The sequence below is a fragment of the Rhinoderma darwinii genome, chromosome 1, assembly GCF_050947455.1.
Source record: "Rhinoderma darwinii isolate aRhiDar2 chromosome 1, aRhiDar2.hap1, whole genome shotgun sequence".
NCBI classification, from domain to species: domain Eukaryota; kingdom Metazoa; phylum Chordata; class Amphibia; order Anura; family Rhinodermatidae; genus Rhinoderma; species Rhinoderma darwinii.
Genome location: NC_134687.1, coordinates 481,804,298 through 481,821,412, shown reverse-complemented (window position 1 = coordinate 481,821,412; position 17,115 = coordinate 481,804,298). Strand labels below are relative to the sequence as shown.

At 42.4% G+C, this 17,115-nt stretch overlaps 1 protein-coding gene across 1 annotated transcript in view; it reads left to right on the top strand.

Moving 5' to 3' along the window:
* ANAPC7 (anaphase promoting complex subunit 7) overlaps window positions 1-17,115 on the top strand; it is a 55,316-nt gene that overhangs the window by 21,033 nt on the left and 17,168 nt on the right. The window contains exons 5-10 of the mRNA XM_075834542.1: window positions 133-286; window positions 7,433-7,575; window positions 9,775-9,892; window positions 11,333-11,529; window positions 14,060-14,284; window positions 15,241-15,391. Coding sequence (XP_075690657.1) covers window positions 133-286; window positions 7,433-7,575; window positions 9,775-9,892; window positions 11,333-11,529; window positions 14,060-14,284; window positions 15,241-15,391 — 988 coding nt within the window. The remainder of the gene's footprint in view (window positions 1-132; window positions 287-7,432; window positions 7,576-9,774; window positions 9,893-11,332; window positions 11,530-14,059; window positions 14,285-15,240; window positions 15,392-17,115) is intronic.

Sequence of the window (17,115 nt, the reverse complement as noted above, 5' to 3'; positions counted from 1 at the left end):
AATGGACGCAGGCGAAAAATGCCACAAAAACCTCTGCAAAAATTATTATCATTATTATATTAACCTGAACATCATGGTGTCAGTATGGATCACCCTGTCTGCTATTATATGCGGTTTGTTTTATACTTGCAGGTTTGCTGTCTCTTTCTGTAAAAGGTGTAGAAGTCGCTTCCATGACACTGAACGTTATTCAAAGCATTCCCAATCTGGACTGGCTCTCTGCCTGGATCAAAGCGTACGCATTTGTACACACTGGGGACAACACAAGAGCAATTAATACAATCGGGTAAGCCACCGGTGTATCATGGGAATTCTATGATCTAATATGTGGTGTTATATTTCTGAAAATATATCCTATAAATATGTACACAGTCAAGTCCAGAAGTATTTGGACAGCGATGCGAATTTCGCCTCTGTACAAAGCAATTGAAGTGTAGAATTTCAGCTTTAATTCAAGGGGTTTAACAAAAATATTGCATTAACCGTTTAGGGGCTACGTAAAGAATTGCCGGAATTTCTAAACTTTTAGGCTATGTTCACACGCTTTACAAAAAGCGGCTGTAAAATGCAGAGCTGTTTTCAAGGGAAAACAGCCTCTGATTTTCAGCCGTTTTTTTTATGTATCATTGGTTTTTACGGCCGTTTTTGGAGATGTTTTTCTATTGAGACCATGAAAAACGGCCCCAAAAAAAGGCTGAAGAAGTGACATGCACTTCTTTTTTACGGGGCGGTTTTTTACGCGCCGTTTTTACAAACTGTTGCGTAAAAAAACGCCCCGTGGGAACGAAACGCCGTTTTCCCCATTGAAATCAATGGGTAGATGTTTGGAGGCTTTAAACCCCCGTATTTTCAGCCGCTTTTCGGGGCGTTTACGGGCCGAAAAAAACGGCTGAAAACAGGCCATGTGAACGTACCCTGACCGATTCAAAAGTAATTGGACATTTAACTAATAAGCCGTTTCATGGTCGGATGCCATGATAAAATCTCCTGGAGTCAAGGGGGTTTTACACTGGGCAATTATCGGGCAGACAAGCGTTCATAGAACGCTCGTTCATCTGCTGATCGTATCGTTTTAAAAATGTAAATATTATCGTTGTCGGTGGCACATCGCCCTGTGTAAACAGGAAGAAGCGCTGCCGACATGATGATAATGTATGGGGACGAGCGATTCGAGTAACAACCGCTCATCCCCATACATAGCTCCTTGTGACAGGAGCAAACGAGCGCCGATCAATGACCTATCTCGTTGTTCGGCGCTCGTTACACGTGCCAAAATTGGCCGGTGTAATGGGGCCTTTAATTCCAAGTGTGGAATTTACATTTGTTGCTGTTCCTGGGAACTCTCAATGTGCTGTTCAAAGAGTAGTCCATGCAAGTGAAAGAGGTCCACAATAAGCTTAAAACGCAAAACCAACCTATCAAAAAGCAGAGACTTTAGGAGTGACCCTATCAACAATTTCAGGACAAAGCTCATTTTGACCTTAGGGGAACCGGTCACCAGCATTTCACCTATTAAACCAGCACTACCTTGTGGTAGTGGGTGAAAAATCATTTCTATATAACCTATAATTGTCTTCTTAGTCGGCTCTGTAGCTTTAGTATTCAGTTTTTTAGTGTTCTCACACCGTATGCTAATGAGCAGGAGAGAGTCAAATCATCGTTCCTCAAGTCATTCCGAGTTTACCCCGCCTCCTTACTTTTGATTGACAGCTCCTCGCCTTCCCCCAGCACACAAAATCCTGCGCTTGTGCATTGATGTCCTCTTCTGGTGTGTGCGCACAAAGGGACACCGTATTATTACGATAAAAGGCGCAAAATGTTTGCAGACCGTTATTTACAGACGGAGGAGGAGTTTAGGAGAGGGGATAACGGTAATTAACTTTTTATAGCAGCGGCCAGTGAGGGATATGTAAAGTTCAATAGGTGAAATGCTGGTGACAGGTTCCCTTTAACCCCTTTAGGACGCAGCCTGTTTTGATGATTTTTTTCAAAACTGACGTGTTGCTTTTTGTGGTAATAACTTTGGAATGCTTTTACCTATCCAAGCGATTCTGAGATTTTCTAGTGACATATTGTACTTTGTTAGTGGAAAAATTTGGTTGATTAAATTCAATATTTATTTGTGAAAAACTCCACATTTTAGCTAAAATTAGCATTTTTCTAAATTTAAATGTATCTACTTGTAAAACAGATAGCAATACCACACAAAATAGTTACTAGTTAACATCCCCCATATGTCTACTTTGTTTGCATAGTTTTTTTTCACGTCATTTTATTTTTCTAGGACGTTACAAGGCTTAGAACTTTAGCAGCAATTTCTCGCCATTTTCAAGAAAATTTCAAAAGGCTATTTTTTCAGGGACCAGTTCAGTTGTGAAGTGCCTTTGACGGCCGTATATATTAGAAAGTCCCCATAAATCACCCCATTTTGAAAACTGTACCCCTCAAAGTATTCAAAACAAAATTCAGAAAGTGTTTTAAACCCTTAGGTGTTTCACAGGAATTAAAGCAAAGTAGAGGTGAAATTTACAACGTTTTTAGAAATATCCCACACGTGGCCCTAGTGTGGTAATGGACTGAAGCACCGGCCTCAGGAGTAAAAGGAGCACCTAGAGGATATTTGGGCTTCCTTTTTTTTTTTAGGAATATATTTTAGGCACTATGTCAGTTTTGGCCTCACAAGACTTCTCCAAACCGGTCAACCCCCCCCCCCCCCCCCAAAGTGTCCCCATTTTGGAAACGACACCCCTCAAGGAGTTTTCCCCACCGTTTTTTTGCAGAATTTAGTGGAATTAGTCTGAAGATGAAAACCTACTTTTTTTTTTTCTGCTAAAACATGGAATGTTTTCATTTTTACAATGAATAAAGGCGAAAAAGCAACCCAACATTTGTAAAACAATTTCTCCCGATTACGGCAATACCCCATATGTGGTAATAAACTGATGTTTGGACCCACAGCAGGGCTCAGAAGGGAAGGAGCGCCTTTTGGATTTTGGAGCGCAAATTTTGCTGGAATGGTTTTCGGTGCCATGTCTAGTTTCCAATGGCCTGGAGGGACCAAAACAGTGGAAACCCGCCCAAAAGTGACCCCATTTTGGAAACTACACCCTTCGAGGAATTTTTCTAGGGGTATAGTTAGCATTTTGACCCCACAGGGTTTTTGTAGAATCTAGTGGAATTTTCACCAGGGATAAAAGCGAAAAAGCCGCCCAACATTTGTAAAGCAATTTCTCCAGAGTACGGTAATATCCCACATTTGGTCATTACTGTTTTTTTTATTAGAAATTAACGCTTTCAGGACTGATCCTTTTTTGTTTTTCACTCCTTGCTTTCCAAGAGCCATAACTTTTTTTTATTTTTCCGTCTATAGTGGTGGTGTGAAGGCTTCTTGCGTGAGGAGTTGTAGTTTCTATTGACACCATATAGAGTACCATATAATGTACTGGGTGTCACGATCTGTGGGTATGAAAAATGTATAGAGTGCCTACCGGCAAACAGCCCTTGTTTCCCAACCACCAAAATTAAAATATAAAGTTTTAATTGGTATAGACGACCATCAACCGACTACATAGAAGTTAAAATTCCTGGTCCATTGCTGATAGAGATCAGCATAGTACAATGTGTGGTTATTCAAAGAAGCAAGGTGCTAACGGCTGCAGACCGCAGCACAAACGTTGTAAGTTAAATTACTAAGAGACCAAAAGGTCCAGAGTTAAAAATTCAAAAGAGCCCCCCCGACATGTTTCACTACCGACGTAGCGTCTTCAGGGGTATAGGGGCTAGTGCCGGTAGGCACTCTATACATTTTGAATCCTTTGCGCCCACCAACTACTGAGGTCCACCCCTTAGTAATTGCTTAGATCTGTGGGTATGTGGACCCACTGAGCCATACCGCCGTAGCGGGATAGCATGTGGCCAAACCGTGTACCAAGTCGATGTCTATATAGTCCAAGCTCAAGGGTACCTGTGGCAGTTCAGACAGTAGTAACGGCTAGGCTCAGATGGGACCTTGGCAGCAGACACCAGGCGTGGTGTAACACAGCAAGCGTGACCGATGGCACAACACGACTCCAACTTTCTAAGGCACAGGAATAACGGTAGCACAGGATACAGGTAGCGGGTACGGGAATACTGAGAACAGGATAACACTAAGGGACCATTTGCAAGACTAACATGGGTGAATACAACAACGCTCAGGCAGTGAGTGAAGGGGCGGAGCATGGGTAATTGATCATTATTTACATGTGTGCGCGCACCGTACGGGACACATCAGAGCGGAAGTGAGTGCTGGTGTCTCCTGGGGAGAAGATGCAAGCCAGCGCTCACAGATCCATGGCTGCGCCTGTTAAGGAGTGAGTAATCCCAACGGTCCGCGGCCGTGGACGCCACAGTATCCCCCCTCTTATGCCGCCTCTTGGGACCAGAGCGAGAGGAACTTTTTAATGAGGGCAGCAGCATTGAGGTTCTGTTCTGGCTCCCAGGACCTCTCCTCTGGACCAAACCCCTTCCAATCCACCAAATAAAACGTTATTTTGCCTACCTTTTTGAAGTCCAGGATCTCCTTAACCACGAATACATCGGAAGAACCGCTGGGAGCAACTGCAGGGCTAGGCGTTTTTGTGTAGCTGTTCAGGACCACAGGCTTCAGGTGGGACACGTGAAAGGAGTTGGGGATCCTGAGGGTAGGAGGCAGCCGAAGCTTGTAAGAGACCGGGTTGATTTGCTGTAGGATCTCAAAAGGTCAGAGGAACCTGGGAGCAAACTTGTATGATGGCTCCATCAGCCGGACATTCCTTGAGGATAGCCAGACTTGGGTACTTGGAAGATACAGAGGTGGCTCTCTTCGCATGAAGCGAAAAGCTGATGCTATCGACTCCCTGCAGAATAGAGGACCGTGTTTGCTTGCAGACCCCTAGAAAATCTCCAAATGCAGAGTCCGCTGCAGGTACCAGGGATGTAGCCGGAACAGGAAGAGAAATTTGTGGATGTTGGCCATAGATCAAGTAGAATGGTGTGGAGGTGGACCCTATGGGACACAGCAGAATGGAGCGGAAGCGAGCGCTGGCATCTCCTGGGGTGGAGATGCGGCCCAGCGCTCACAGATCCATGGCTGCGGCCGTAAGGGGGTGAGTAATCCCGACGGTCTGCGGCCGTGGACGCTACACTGGGAAACTGAAAAAAAATTTGCGGGCTGAAATTGGAAAAAACTGATACCTCCATTGACTTTTGGGTTTTGTTTTTACGTCTTTCACCGAGCGGTAAAAACGATAACTTAACTTTATTCTGAGTCTCAATATGATTTACGGTGATGCCAAATTTCTAAGTTTTTTTTAAAATATACTTTACTACCTTTACAAAGAAAAAAACGTACAAAACAGATTTTTTTTTTTTTTTTTTTTTTTTTTTTTTATCATCGAATTCTGACGGGACGAGCTGTAGCTTTTATTGGTACCATTTTATGGTGCATACAACCTTTTGATCACTTTTTATTATATATATTTATTTTTTTAGAGCTAAGGTAACCAAAAAACAGCGATTTATTATTTTTTTTGCGGTTTCAATTCTTTATCACTTATGGCTTTCACCGTGTATGATAAATTCAATTTAACTTTATTCTGCAAGTCGGTACGATTATGGCGATATGTATATAGTTTTGTTTTGCAACGTTTGCACAACAAGATCACATTGTTATAAAATAATTTATTTTTTGTGTCACCACATTCTGAGAGCCATAACTTTTTTTTTTTTTTTTTTAGTTTTCAGTCAAAAAAGCTGTGTAAGGCTCCATGCACATGAACGTGTTTTTTTCGGCCGCATTTCACCCGGAAATCGGGTGAATTGCGGTCCCATTCATTTCTATCTGCGGGTGAATTGCGGTCCCATTCATTTCGATGGGCCCATGCACACCACCGTGGTTTCCACGGTCCGTGCATTGCATGGGAGCCTGGACCGCAAAAAGATAGAACATGTCTTATTACAGCTGCATTTTGGGGTCTAGGCTCATTGAAATGAATGTGCACGGCCCGCGATTTGAGTTAGGCCTGCGGGTGACACTCCGTGGCCGTCCGAGCCGCAGGTCACGGCCGTGCACACCACTTCGGTTGTGCGCATGAGGCCTTAGGGCTTGTTTTTTGCAGGACGTATGTTAGATTTTGTTGGTATTATTTTGGGGTAAATGCAACTTTTTGATATCTTTATTCTATATCTTGGGAGGGGTGGTGACCACAAAATAGCGATGCTAGCATAGTTTTTCATTAATTTTTTTAGCGGTGTTCACCGTGCGGGAAAAATAACATTATAGTTTTATAGTGTGGGTCGTTACGAACGTGGCGATACCAAATACGTGCACTTTTATTTTTTAACATTTACATTTTTTTCTTATAATAGACTTATTATAGGAAAAAAAGTAGTGTTTGTTTTTTTAACTTAACTTTTCTTTTTACACTTTTATAAAACATTTTTCTTACATTTTTTTTGTCTTTTTTTTATTTATTTTTTTTACCTGCAGCTCTGATCGCTGCTAGAATACATTACTGGTCCCTATAGGCTTCCATACAAGGCAGACCCGGAGGCCGTTGTCTGGCCTCCGGTTGCCCATGACCACCATCGGCAACCCCCACGATTGCATGGGGGCTGTCGATCGCCGCATTTAAGGGGTTAGTTGCCGAAATTAGTGGCGATGAGACGCTGATCGGCAACAGTGGAGTGTCAGCTGTCTGGGACCGCTGACCTCCCAGTTCCCGATGCACACAGTCACCGACAGTGTGTATCGGGAACGACACAGTGACTTCCTGTCACTCTGACAGGAAGCCTATCAGGACTAGCCGGAGGCTGGTCCTGATAGGCTTGCGTCCATGGCAGACATGGAGGCCATTGTTTGGCCTCCAGTTGCCATGCCAACCATCGGCAAACCCCACGGTTTCAGAGCGGGGTCTGCCGATGTGCTATAAACCCCAAAAATGCAACAGATCGCCTCATTTAAGGGGTTAATTGCTGAAATCAGCGGCAAAGGACCACAGGCCGGCAAGAGTGGAGTGTCAGCTGTTGGAGACAGCTGACCTCCCGTTTCCCGATGCACATAGTCGCCGACAGTGTGCACCGGGAACGACTCAGTAACTATATGTTCTCGTGCGGGAAGTAACTTCCCGCGACGACGTATAGTTACTGAGGTGGTGCAGCTAGAGGGTTTAAGGACAAAGCTAGATTTTTCAAATCTAACGTGTCACTTTATGTGGTAATAACTCTGGAATTGTTTTACTTATCAAAGTGATTCTGAGATTGTTTTTTCGTAACACATTGTACTCTTTATTTATAAAAAAAAATTAAATGTAAAGAGTTTTTTGAAAAATGCATTTTCCTACATGATCATACTTTTATCATACCTGTATTACTATGACATTTAAAAAAATAAATAAAATATATATTTTCTCAGTTCTTTAGAGAAGAAATCTTTGCTTAGAGACAATGTGGACCTACTGGGGAGTTCGGCTGACCTTTATTTTCGGGTAGGCGATAATAAAAATGCCATTCTGAAATTTGAGCAGGCACAGATGTTGGACCCTTATTTGATTAAAGGTAATTATCTAGTACTTTTATGTTTGTTTGCTTTTTAATCTATATTTTTTACCATCTCTAGGTTGCTCTTAAAGGGGTTTTCCAGTCCTAAGAAATTGATAGCCTATCCTCAGTATAGGCCATCAATATCTTATCGGTCGGAGTCTGACTCCCAGCACGCCCGCCGATCAGCTGTTCTGAAGGGGCTGCAGCGCACACTGTGAATCGCCGACACACTTGTAGCAGTTGTTCACAGTATTATAGCCTTCTCCCATTCACTTCAAAACAGTTTATCAGTGGGGTGCTGTTAGTCGTTCACCGACCTATGAGATATTAATGACCTATCCTGAGGATAGGCCATCAATTTCTTATTACTGGAAAACCCCTTTAAGCTAGCCATGCAATAGCGATTTAATAAATTGCTGACAATTGGCAGGTGGATCTCTGCCCTTGTCAAAGCCTCTATTGATTGGGTGCACATTTGACGTTTGGCAATACTCGAAGTCGTTTGTGCCAATGACTACACCTGACAAGAACCAAAGGAATTTAACATAGCATATCAACCTTTTTCACAAATATGCCTTCGATCAGCATCTGTCACGCACTGTCAATGTATTTTCGGAACACAAAAGTCGTCCGAAATCACTCTGAAACAGTCAATACCTTTTGGCCATCTGAAACCTTTAGTGGATGGCCATCACGACAGGCGTTCACATGAGACTGGGCACCATTGTGTTGCCCAACTAGCGAGCCCACCAATTTTTATTTTCTGAGTCGCACTAGTAAAATGAAAACAGAATTCTGGTTGCCGACGATAACACCTTACCTTTATGTTCGCTCTTGTTTTGTATGTTTCTTCCATTACGTTAAATCACAAACTACTATTTGGCCACCACTGACTTAGAGGCTGTATTGCTCCTGAGAGACGCTGGCACTCACTTCCGCATCACTGCACTGGTTCCCGTAGGGTGCGCGTGCGCGCTCTCCTCCGGCCTTAAAGGGCCAATGCACACACGAGTAAAATCTGTAATTAGCCCATGATCACCCTGGACTATAAAAAGGGCTCTGCCCTTTCACTCATGGCCTGAGCGTTGTTGTGTTTACCCATGTTAATCTTAGCAAATGGTCCCTTAGTGTTATCCTGTTCCCATGCCCTGCTACCTATATCCCGTGCTATAGTTGTTGCTGTGTTTGAGTCGTGTTGTTCCACCTGTCACGCCTGCTGAAATACACCACGTTTGGTGTCTGCAAGTTCATCTGTGCCGAGCCTCCATTACTGTCTTGACTCTTAAAGGTACTATTGTACTAGGACTGTTTGGCCAGCTGCTACTCCGCTACGGCAGCCTAGTCGCTCCACACGCCCACGGATCGTGACAAGCTAGCAGCACAATCAATAAATATCCCTGACCTATCAACAAAAACACCCCACCTATCTTGAGAGACAGCCATATTTACATATATCCTTTATCATTATTACTAGACTTGTATTCTAGCAGCAAGTTATTAAGTTCCATACCTAGTTTGTACTTTTATATATTAAAAAGGACATCTATTCAGGTATTCGTTTAGACGTATTGGAACTTCTTCCCATTGATGAAAAAGAAGATTTAGCTCCTAAGACGTACCTGTTTAGCATAGACAATCCCCATCTCGAACACAAAAAGCGCTACTTCTGTACGTGCCGGTAACGAAAGAAGTCTGAATTCAACCAAAGTTTGACTAGGTAAACTAGGCGTGTTAATCCATCTCCCGACAAAACATTGCAAGCTTCGACATACAATACCTCTTTCAAGTATATCCCTCTCTAGTCCTAATATCGTTATTCAGTTTGGAAGTAAATCAGCTAAATGTAGGGGTTTTGGATGTATCCAGTGGGCTGCAATAGTTTTCCTAGCCTGGTAAAGTATCCTTTTGTATACCTAGGGTGCTAAAATCATCCAATTCCAAATCTCCTAACAGACCCAATGGACACTTTTTTTTTTTGGATCCGCAGGGATATCCTAAACCATTTTCAATTGTAAAATCCTTGTATGGTAGCTTGGGTCAACTCTTTTAAATGTCTAATTTGTATGTACATGCCAAACTGATGCCTTCGTATTTCATTTTATCTGAGGTATTTATCTGGGGTATGTTACCTAAAGTACTTGAAAAACATACTTTTATAATGACCTATTCTTTAACAGAACAGAAAATGTTCACATTTCTCCTATATTTCTGTAGGAATGGATATATATGGATACTTGCTAGCTCGAGAAGGACGGCTGGAGGATGTGGAGAATCTTGGCTGTAGATTATTCAACATATCTGACCAACATGCTGAGCCTTGGGTGGTGTCTGGGTAAGAACGATGTGCACAATGTGTTCCAGATACACCACTTTCGCATATTACGTTTTGGCCCATTGATTGGAATTCACAGTAATGGGTAAATAGTACTCCTTCCTTCAATTCTTTGGGGTGAATTTATGAAGGCTACGGTCATACTTGCCTGAGGAAGACACCCGTTCGGTGTCTTCAAACGTGTAGCCCTATGAAAAAAATAAATAATATTTTAAACTGATTCCAGTCTGTCCTTCATTCAGCAGCGCCCAGATAGTTTTTGTTTTTTCACTTTATTTATGCTACTTATTGCGGATGCTTTTATGCGCAGCCGGCCACGTAGGAGTTGCAGCTGGTCCTAAGCTGTTTAAAGCTACTATATAGAGGTGTGCCTGTTATCGGCACATCTCGCCCAGGTGAACGGTTAGATCTCACTCTGTCCGTTCTCCACATACCAAAATGTTTCTTTGGAGCGCTGTGTTTTTATTTCTTTAAACCGGTTTCCAAATTTTCCGTGATTGTATGAGGTAATTTCTAGTGATCTGAATCTGCTGCAGAGCTGTCTGGTAAAATCAGTTTTTCCAAGTATCTGTCAATAGACATTTACTGCCATCTTTAGTTAATCAATAGTTTATCTAGGCTACTGACTTTCTAAAAGGGATTGTCCACTTTCTGAAAACTGATGACCTATCCACCGGATAGGTCATCCGTATATGATCGATGCTCGTCCAACACCGGACCCAGCACCGATCGGGCACTTCGGTTGCCGGAAGCAGTTGGCTCCTGTCAAAGAATAGCGACTGTTTGGCGGTATTGCAGCTCTGCTCCTATTTAAGTGAATAGGAGCAGAGCTGCAGTTCCGCCGAACAGTCGCTATCAAGTGGTCGGAGCCATCTGCTTCCATCTCCAACTACATCCCGTTCCAAACATCTGGTGCACGGAGGCAGCTGGAGTTGCGGATCGGTGCGGGGTCCGGATTTCGGAAACTCACCAATCATATACCAATGACCTATACTGTGGATAGGTCATCACTTTTCAGAAAGTGGACAACCCCTTTAAATCATCCTGTAGTCTGTAGATGGAATTTTTTCTGGTAGATTTAAGGTCACTCCTGAATCTAACTGGTGTTATTATGATTCATTTATATTAGAACTGGAATATTACCTGTCCCTTATTATTTTCTTAAAATTGCCTTCAAGGTAAAAGAAAAATGTTAAAAACGCCGTTATTTTGTGTCACTATATTTTGCAAAAACACCACCAGAAGGGAACATTTCCTACAACTATACTACTGTAACACAACATTGATCTGCTTACATTCTGTTTTTGCTTTATGGAATTGGTGTTGCAGAAGTGTGTGTGTGTGTGTGTGTGTTCGTGTGTGTGTGTTCGTGTGTGTGTTCGTGTTCGTGTTCCATCATTTTTTTATTTTTTTCGATTTGACATTTTTCCCTCATTCCAGGTGTCACAGCTTCTACACAAAGAGACATTCCAGATCTCTGTATTTGGGAGCCAAAGCAATCCAGCTCAACAGCAACAGTGTCCAGGCTTTGTTATTGAAGGGGGCAGCATTGAGAAACATGGGCAGAGTGCAAGAGGCAATCATTCACTTTCGGGAAGCAATCCGCTTAGCACCCTGTCGATTAGACTGCTGTGAAGGTACTTGATGGTGAAATAGTTTAGTCAGGCCCTGATACTTGCTGTTGTGCAGCCCTTTAGTTTCCATTATTTGTCCTATAAATACTTTTAACCTTGTTTTTTTTTCATATGCTTTTCAGATTAGGCTAACCTCGAGTAGTGAATATAGTTTATCCCCCTGCCAGTGCAGAGTAGTTGCTTTTATTTATTTGAACATTTTTTTCTGCCATTTCTGGATAACATGGTGTCAGTACGAATGTTTGCACTCCACGACATACATTTTACGCTCTTTAGCTTGACTAGGTTGTTCTACATTTTGTCAAAGAAAACCCTAATAGATGGGCCACAGAAGGTGGATTTAAACAGGTGAAAGAAAGAGAAGAAAAAATACATTTTTGCACCTGTTTACCACTTGGGGGCAATGTTGATGTTTTTATATGTACCTATAAAATGTGTTGCCACTCCGAATCAACTTATTTAGCTGGGTCTTTTAACCCTTTAGTGACAAGACAATTTTTGGCCTTAAAGAGGATCTGTCACGAGTTTATTAATGCTCTATCTCCTAAATAATCTAATAGGCGCTGTGATGCTGACGACTACAGTCTAATTTATAATTTGCTAAATTATGTGCATTTTTCTAAATATGCTAATGTGCGTATACTTCCCAAATGTGGAGGTAACTCTTTCTTTTCCTCTGGGCGGTGTAATGTTTTCTGTATGACGCTGCCCAATCAGTGTTATACAGTTCTCCTCTTCCCTGCCCAGCAACACATTGTGATCATATAGTACACAGCTTCCATTCCCGACTGTTTTCAACTCGTGATATCTCTGGTTGTTTCACAGCTAGAACTGCGATCCTGACATCTTTCATATGCCACCAGAACCGCTGTTCTAGGTGGTCCACTGCATGAGATATGGATAAGTGATCCCCCTTCCCTCCAGCTTCAGTCTCTCACACGGTGTGAAGCAGCTTCATGCTGATAGGACATCGTCAGAGGCTGTGATGTAGCTCCACCTCAGGAGAATCACTGGTGTTGACAGCTACTTGTCTAGTATAGCCTCATTTGCATATTAAAAGTTAACTCTTAAAATAATAAGCTTTTTCGGACACAATTTTCACTAGCATGATCAGTGTGACAGCGCCTATTAGATTAGCTAGGGGATTGGGCATTACTAAACTAGTGACAGATCCTCTTTAATGACCATTTTTTCTTTTTTTGTTTCTCTTTCTGGTTTTCATTATCGCATTCCATGATTCAGACGTTTGTTTTTCGGTCGATGGAGATGTTTGAGGCTTTTTTTTTTTTTTGTGGGACTAGCACTCTTCCTCAGAAACCACTTAACTGCGGCATCTAAGGAGATCAATGGCTGAGATTGGAAGTAACTCCGATCCCAACCGTTAGAGCAGGAGCCTGACTGACAGCCTGGCACCTTCTCTACTTGGCAACGGGACAGAGCATTGTGAAAATTCGGTACTGTGGCAAAAGTCTGCTTAATGACTTTGACTAAAATGGTTAAAGCGCCACAATTTCATAACCTCCATATACTAGAATTGGTTACATTTGTGAACACTGAGTTAATTACTCAATCCTGCTTGTTTACATCTTTATTGTTTTTTGTTTTTTTTGCAAAAATCAATTATATACTTTAGCCGTCTTTATAAAAATAAGTTGCTAATATATACTTCTTCATCCCTCCACGCTGCTACTTCACTGTTGAAGGCCCTTTCTCGCCCACTTTGGTTGAAACGTCACATGCCACAGTGCATATGGCCTAGCAAACCCTGCAGCCTAAACACATGAGCGCAGCAGATCTTCCATTCATTACTGAAGCAAGCCACCTGCTCTTCAAGGTCTTGCGTTACAAAAGTTTGAAGGGCTCAAGCAAGCTATCGTATTTAAGACCTGTGTGATCCTAATCCCAAATATGATGGTAAAGCATTCCTATGGAAACATGCATACCACTGTATTTTTATAGTGCGTTTTTTCATGCGGACAGAGCATAACAAAATGGCATACTCGGTGCTTCTAGGGGGGAAATAGTACAATAAACAACACGTGCTAATAAAGAATTTGGACTGCAATACGGATCCGGTGATCCCTCTCAGCCAATCAGTCAAGAGGGAGTTGTTTAGTGGATCTACTAGCCCAATTGAAACATCTGAAAGTTGCAGGACTTTAAAATGATCAGATTCTGTAACCGATTCCCTTTTAATACAATAAGTAGTGTAATATTTGTGAGCACAAATTATCCATATTTATAGCTCTTTAACTTGCTAGTTTTAAAATTCTTGAGATTGTTTTCACGTCTCATTGTAAATCATTTTAGTCGGTAGACTGTTTTGCATTCAGGAAAATGTATCCGGTGATTACTGAATGATGGACGCAGGAATTGTTCTGCACTTCTGGTCTGTACTGTATAATTTTTGCTTTTATTCAAGTTTGGCATGTAACACCGAGACCTGGCACTGCTGCATTAACCATTTCTTAAATATAGTTGCTACCAAGGGAATGCTCATCTAACAGAGCCCCTTTTGTTCTTCTCTCACCAGGGCTCATTGAATGTTATCTGGCATCTAATAGTGTCCGGGAAGCTATGGTCATGGCCAATAATGTTTACAAAACTCTTGGAGCCAATGCGCAGACACTTACTCTACTGGCAACCGTGTGCTTAGAAGATCCAGTAACTCAGGAAAAGGCAAAAACACTTCTAGACAAAGCACTTCTACAAAGGCCAGATTACATAAAGGCTGTCGTAAAGAAAGCTGAACTTCTCAGTAAGTAACTAGGTCAGACCACTAGTCGTGTGGAATAACTGATGACTTAAGTATTGAAGAAAATCTCTATATGGCTGACGTTCTCTGAGAAAACATGTCGTGGATGCATCGTCAACCAACTGATGCAATGTAGAAAACATGCTGTAACACATATACGGCTTATTTACTGGGGTCTTTTGGGTTTTTATGTTGATGGCCTATCTTTAGGATTTGTGATCGGTGGGTCTCCGACCACTAGGAGCCTCACCAATCAATAGACTGACTAGAGTACCTGCCACCGCAACATCTATACGTGTTTGGCTTTGTCTAGTACTGCAGATTAGAACTATTGAGCTCTGCTACAGTACCAGACACAGCTACACCATATATATGAAAGTCCTTGTCAGGTACTGCAGGGAAGGGGCCGCAGTGCTCCAGCAAGCGCCAATGACCCTCACTTCTGCTACGCCAAGCAATCACACATAAATGGTCTATACTAAGGATAGGTCATCAGTGTAAAATTCCAGAAGAATCCTTTAAGTACTTGGATAGAGGTCAGCAGTTATGTGGTGGACTTCTACTCTCTAAACATCAAACCACACATTAATTAGATATTGCCCAAAACATAAATATGGGCCCAGCTTCCTCTCTGCATTGTAGGCTGCATTAGTCTCCCTAAGGTGGTGCTCCTGACCAAGACAAGTCTTCTGGACAATGTGTCTTTCTCAAAATTACCTCCATACTGCTTCTTTATCTGGCAAGTAACGTCAACCTGGCTTGGGAAATATTCCTGTGGTCTTAGGGGGCTAGCAGTACCAGACACACAAATATACTACCTGGCAAATCAAATGTATTGCAAGGTTTTGTTTTTTTAAAGAACATGTCTTTACTATTGCTTAATAAAGAAGTAGTCATGGAATGTGACGATGTATGTCTCCTCCTTTTAATGATCAAATAAAATAGTTTTATACTTGCAGGCCGAGAACAGAAGTATGAAGAAGGTATATCTCTTCTACGAAGTACTCTTGCAAATCAAAGTGACTGTGTCCTGCATCGTATGCTGGGTGATTTCCTTGTCGCTGTGAATGAATTTCAGGAAGCTATGGACCAGTACAGCATTGCTCTCAGGTACCGGTATGGTGTGCATTTCTATCCATGTATAACAACCATTGTCTCCTTTCGGTTATTCGCCTGTTTTTATTTGAGCTGTGGAGTCGGTAAGCATGCATTCAATAAATTAATAATCTTTCATTTTTATTTTCGAGCCGGTGTTGGTACATTTCTGCTGACTACAACTCAACCAAAGCCGACTGTGACTCCACGGCTCTAACTCCACAGCCCTGGTTTTTATTATATTCCCAGAGAGGTTATTCATTTTACTAAAGGGATGGTCTCTTAGGACAAATCTTTTCAATATGTCCTCTTACAGCATTTAGAATTCTATAGACAGTTCACTTTGAAACAACTTATGCTTATCTGATATTGCTAAATAGCAATATTGTAAATCCCTTTATTTAATATAAATGCTGTCTAACCCCTGTAAACACACCCTAGAGCGCTGGCCACTAGGGGTCTCTGTTTCTGCTAAGTTGCTGTTCACTGCTGGTTGTTCTGTGTTATTCATCTCTAGCAGCAGAGACAGATTTCAGGAAGTGGGGAGTGCCCTTGATTGTGTTTGCACGCTACCATGTTTTACATAATTTTAACCCGTTTGTGACCGCCCCATAGGATTTTTATGGCGGCCACTAACTGTCTTTATTCCGATACAATAGCCTTTTTTACAGCGCTGCATAAGAATAAATATACAGAGCAGGGAGCCGTTAAATCTCCCTGTTCTCAGCTGCCAGAGGTAGCTGAGGGCTGGGGGCGTCCCTGCTCTAACAGGTGAGATCGATATCCGTATCGATCTCACCCGTTTAACCCCTCAGATGCGGCGCTCAATAGCGAGCGCCGCATCTGAGTGGTTTTGGAGAGGGAGAGAGCTCCCTATCATCCCGACAACTGGCGATAAGATCGCCTCATGTCTGTGTCTCCGATGGCAGCCGGGGGCCCCAAAGGGAGGGCACTCCTGATGAACCAAATTCAGAATAGACCGTCCGAAGGAGGTTCTTTCTGAAATTTGAGCATCCAATCTATAATGATTGATAAATGTATTATGCGAGCCCCAAGAGGCCGCATTACAAATTTGATCCAAGGGGACCAACTCCCTATCGGCCCAAGAGACAGAAACTGCTCTGGTCGAATGGGCCTTAACAAATCCAAGTGGTTCAATCCCCTGAGATTCGTGATAAATTTGAATGGCTTTAATAAATCTAGCAATAGAGGGTTTGGAAACCTTACTGACTCGCTTCTGAACAAATGGATTTGGAGGCAACGAGAGAGGTCTAGCGTTCGTAGTCTAGCTTCCTCCTCAGAAGAGGATTCAGGGCAAAGTACTGGAAGGGAGATGACCTGGTTTGTATTTTGAAATGAGGGGACCTTTGGTACAAAGGATGGTAAAAATCGAAGGAGAAAAATTAGGTACGGGTCCTTACAGGATAGGGCTTGTAGCTCGCCTATTCTCTTGGCAGAAGTAATGGCCAGTAGGAAGGACACCTTCATGCACGTATACTTGTGGTCCACCTCCAGTAGGGGTTCAAATGGGGGAAAGCATAACCCCTTTAGAAGCAACGGTAAGTCACAAGATACCACCGGTTGTAAAACCGAAGGTCTCAGTCTGGTATAACCCTTCAGGAATCTCTTTATAAGAGGGTCCTGGGAAATAGGCCTGTCTAGAAAGGCTGAAATGGCTGCCATCTGTACTTTCTGCACGAGAAATGCCGGCGTTTGGATGAGGATTTGTTACTCCTGTC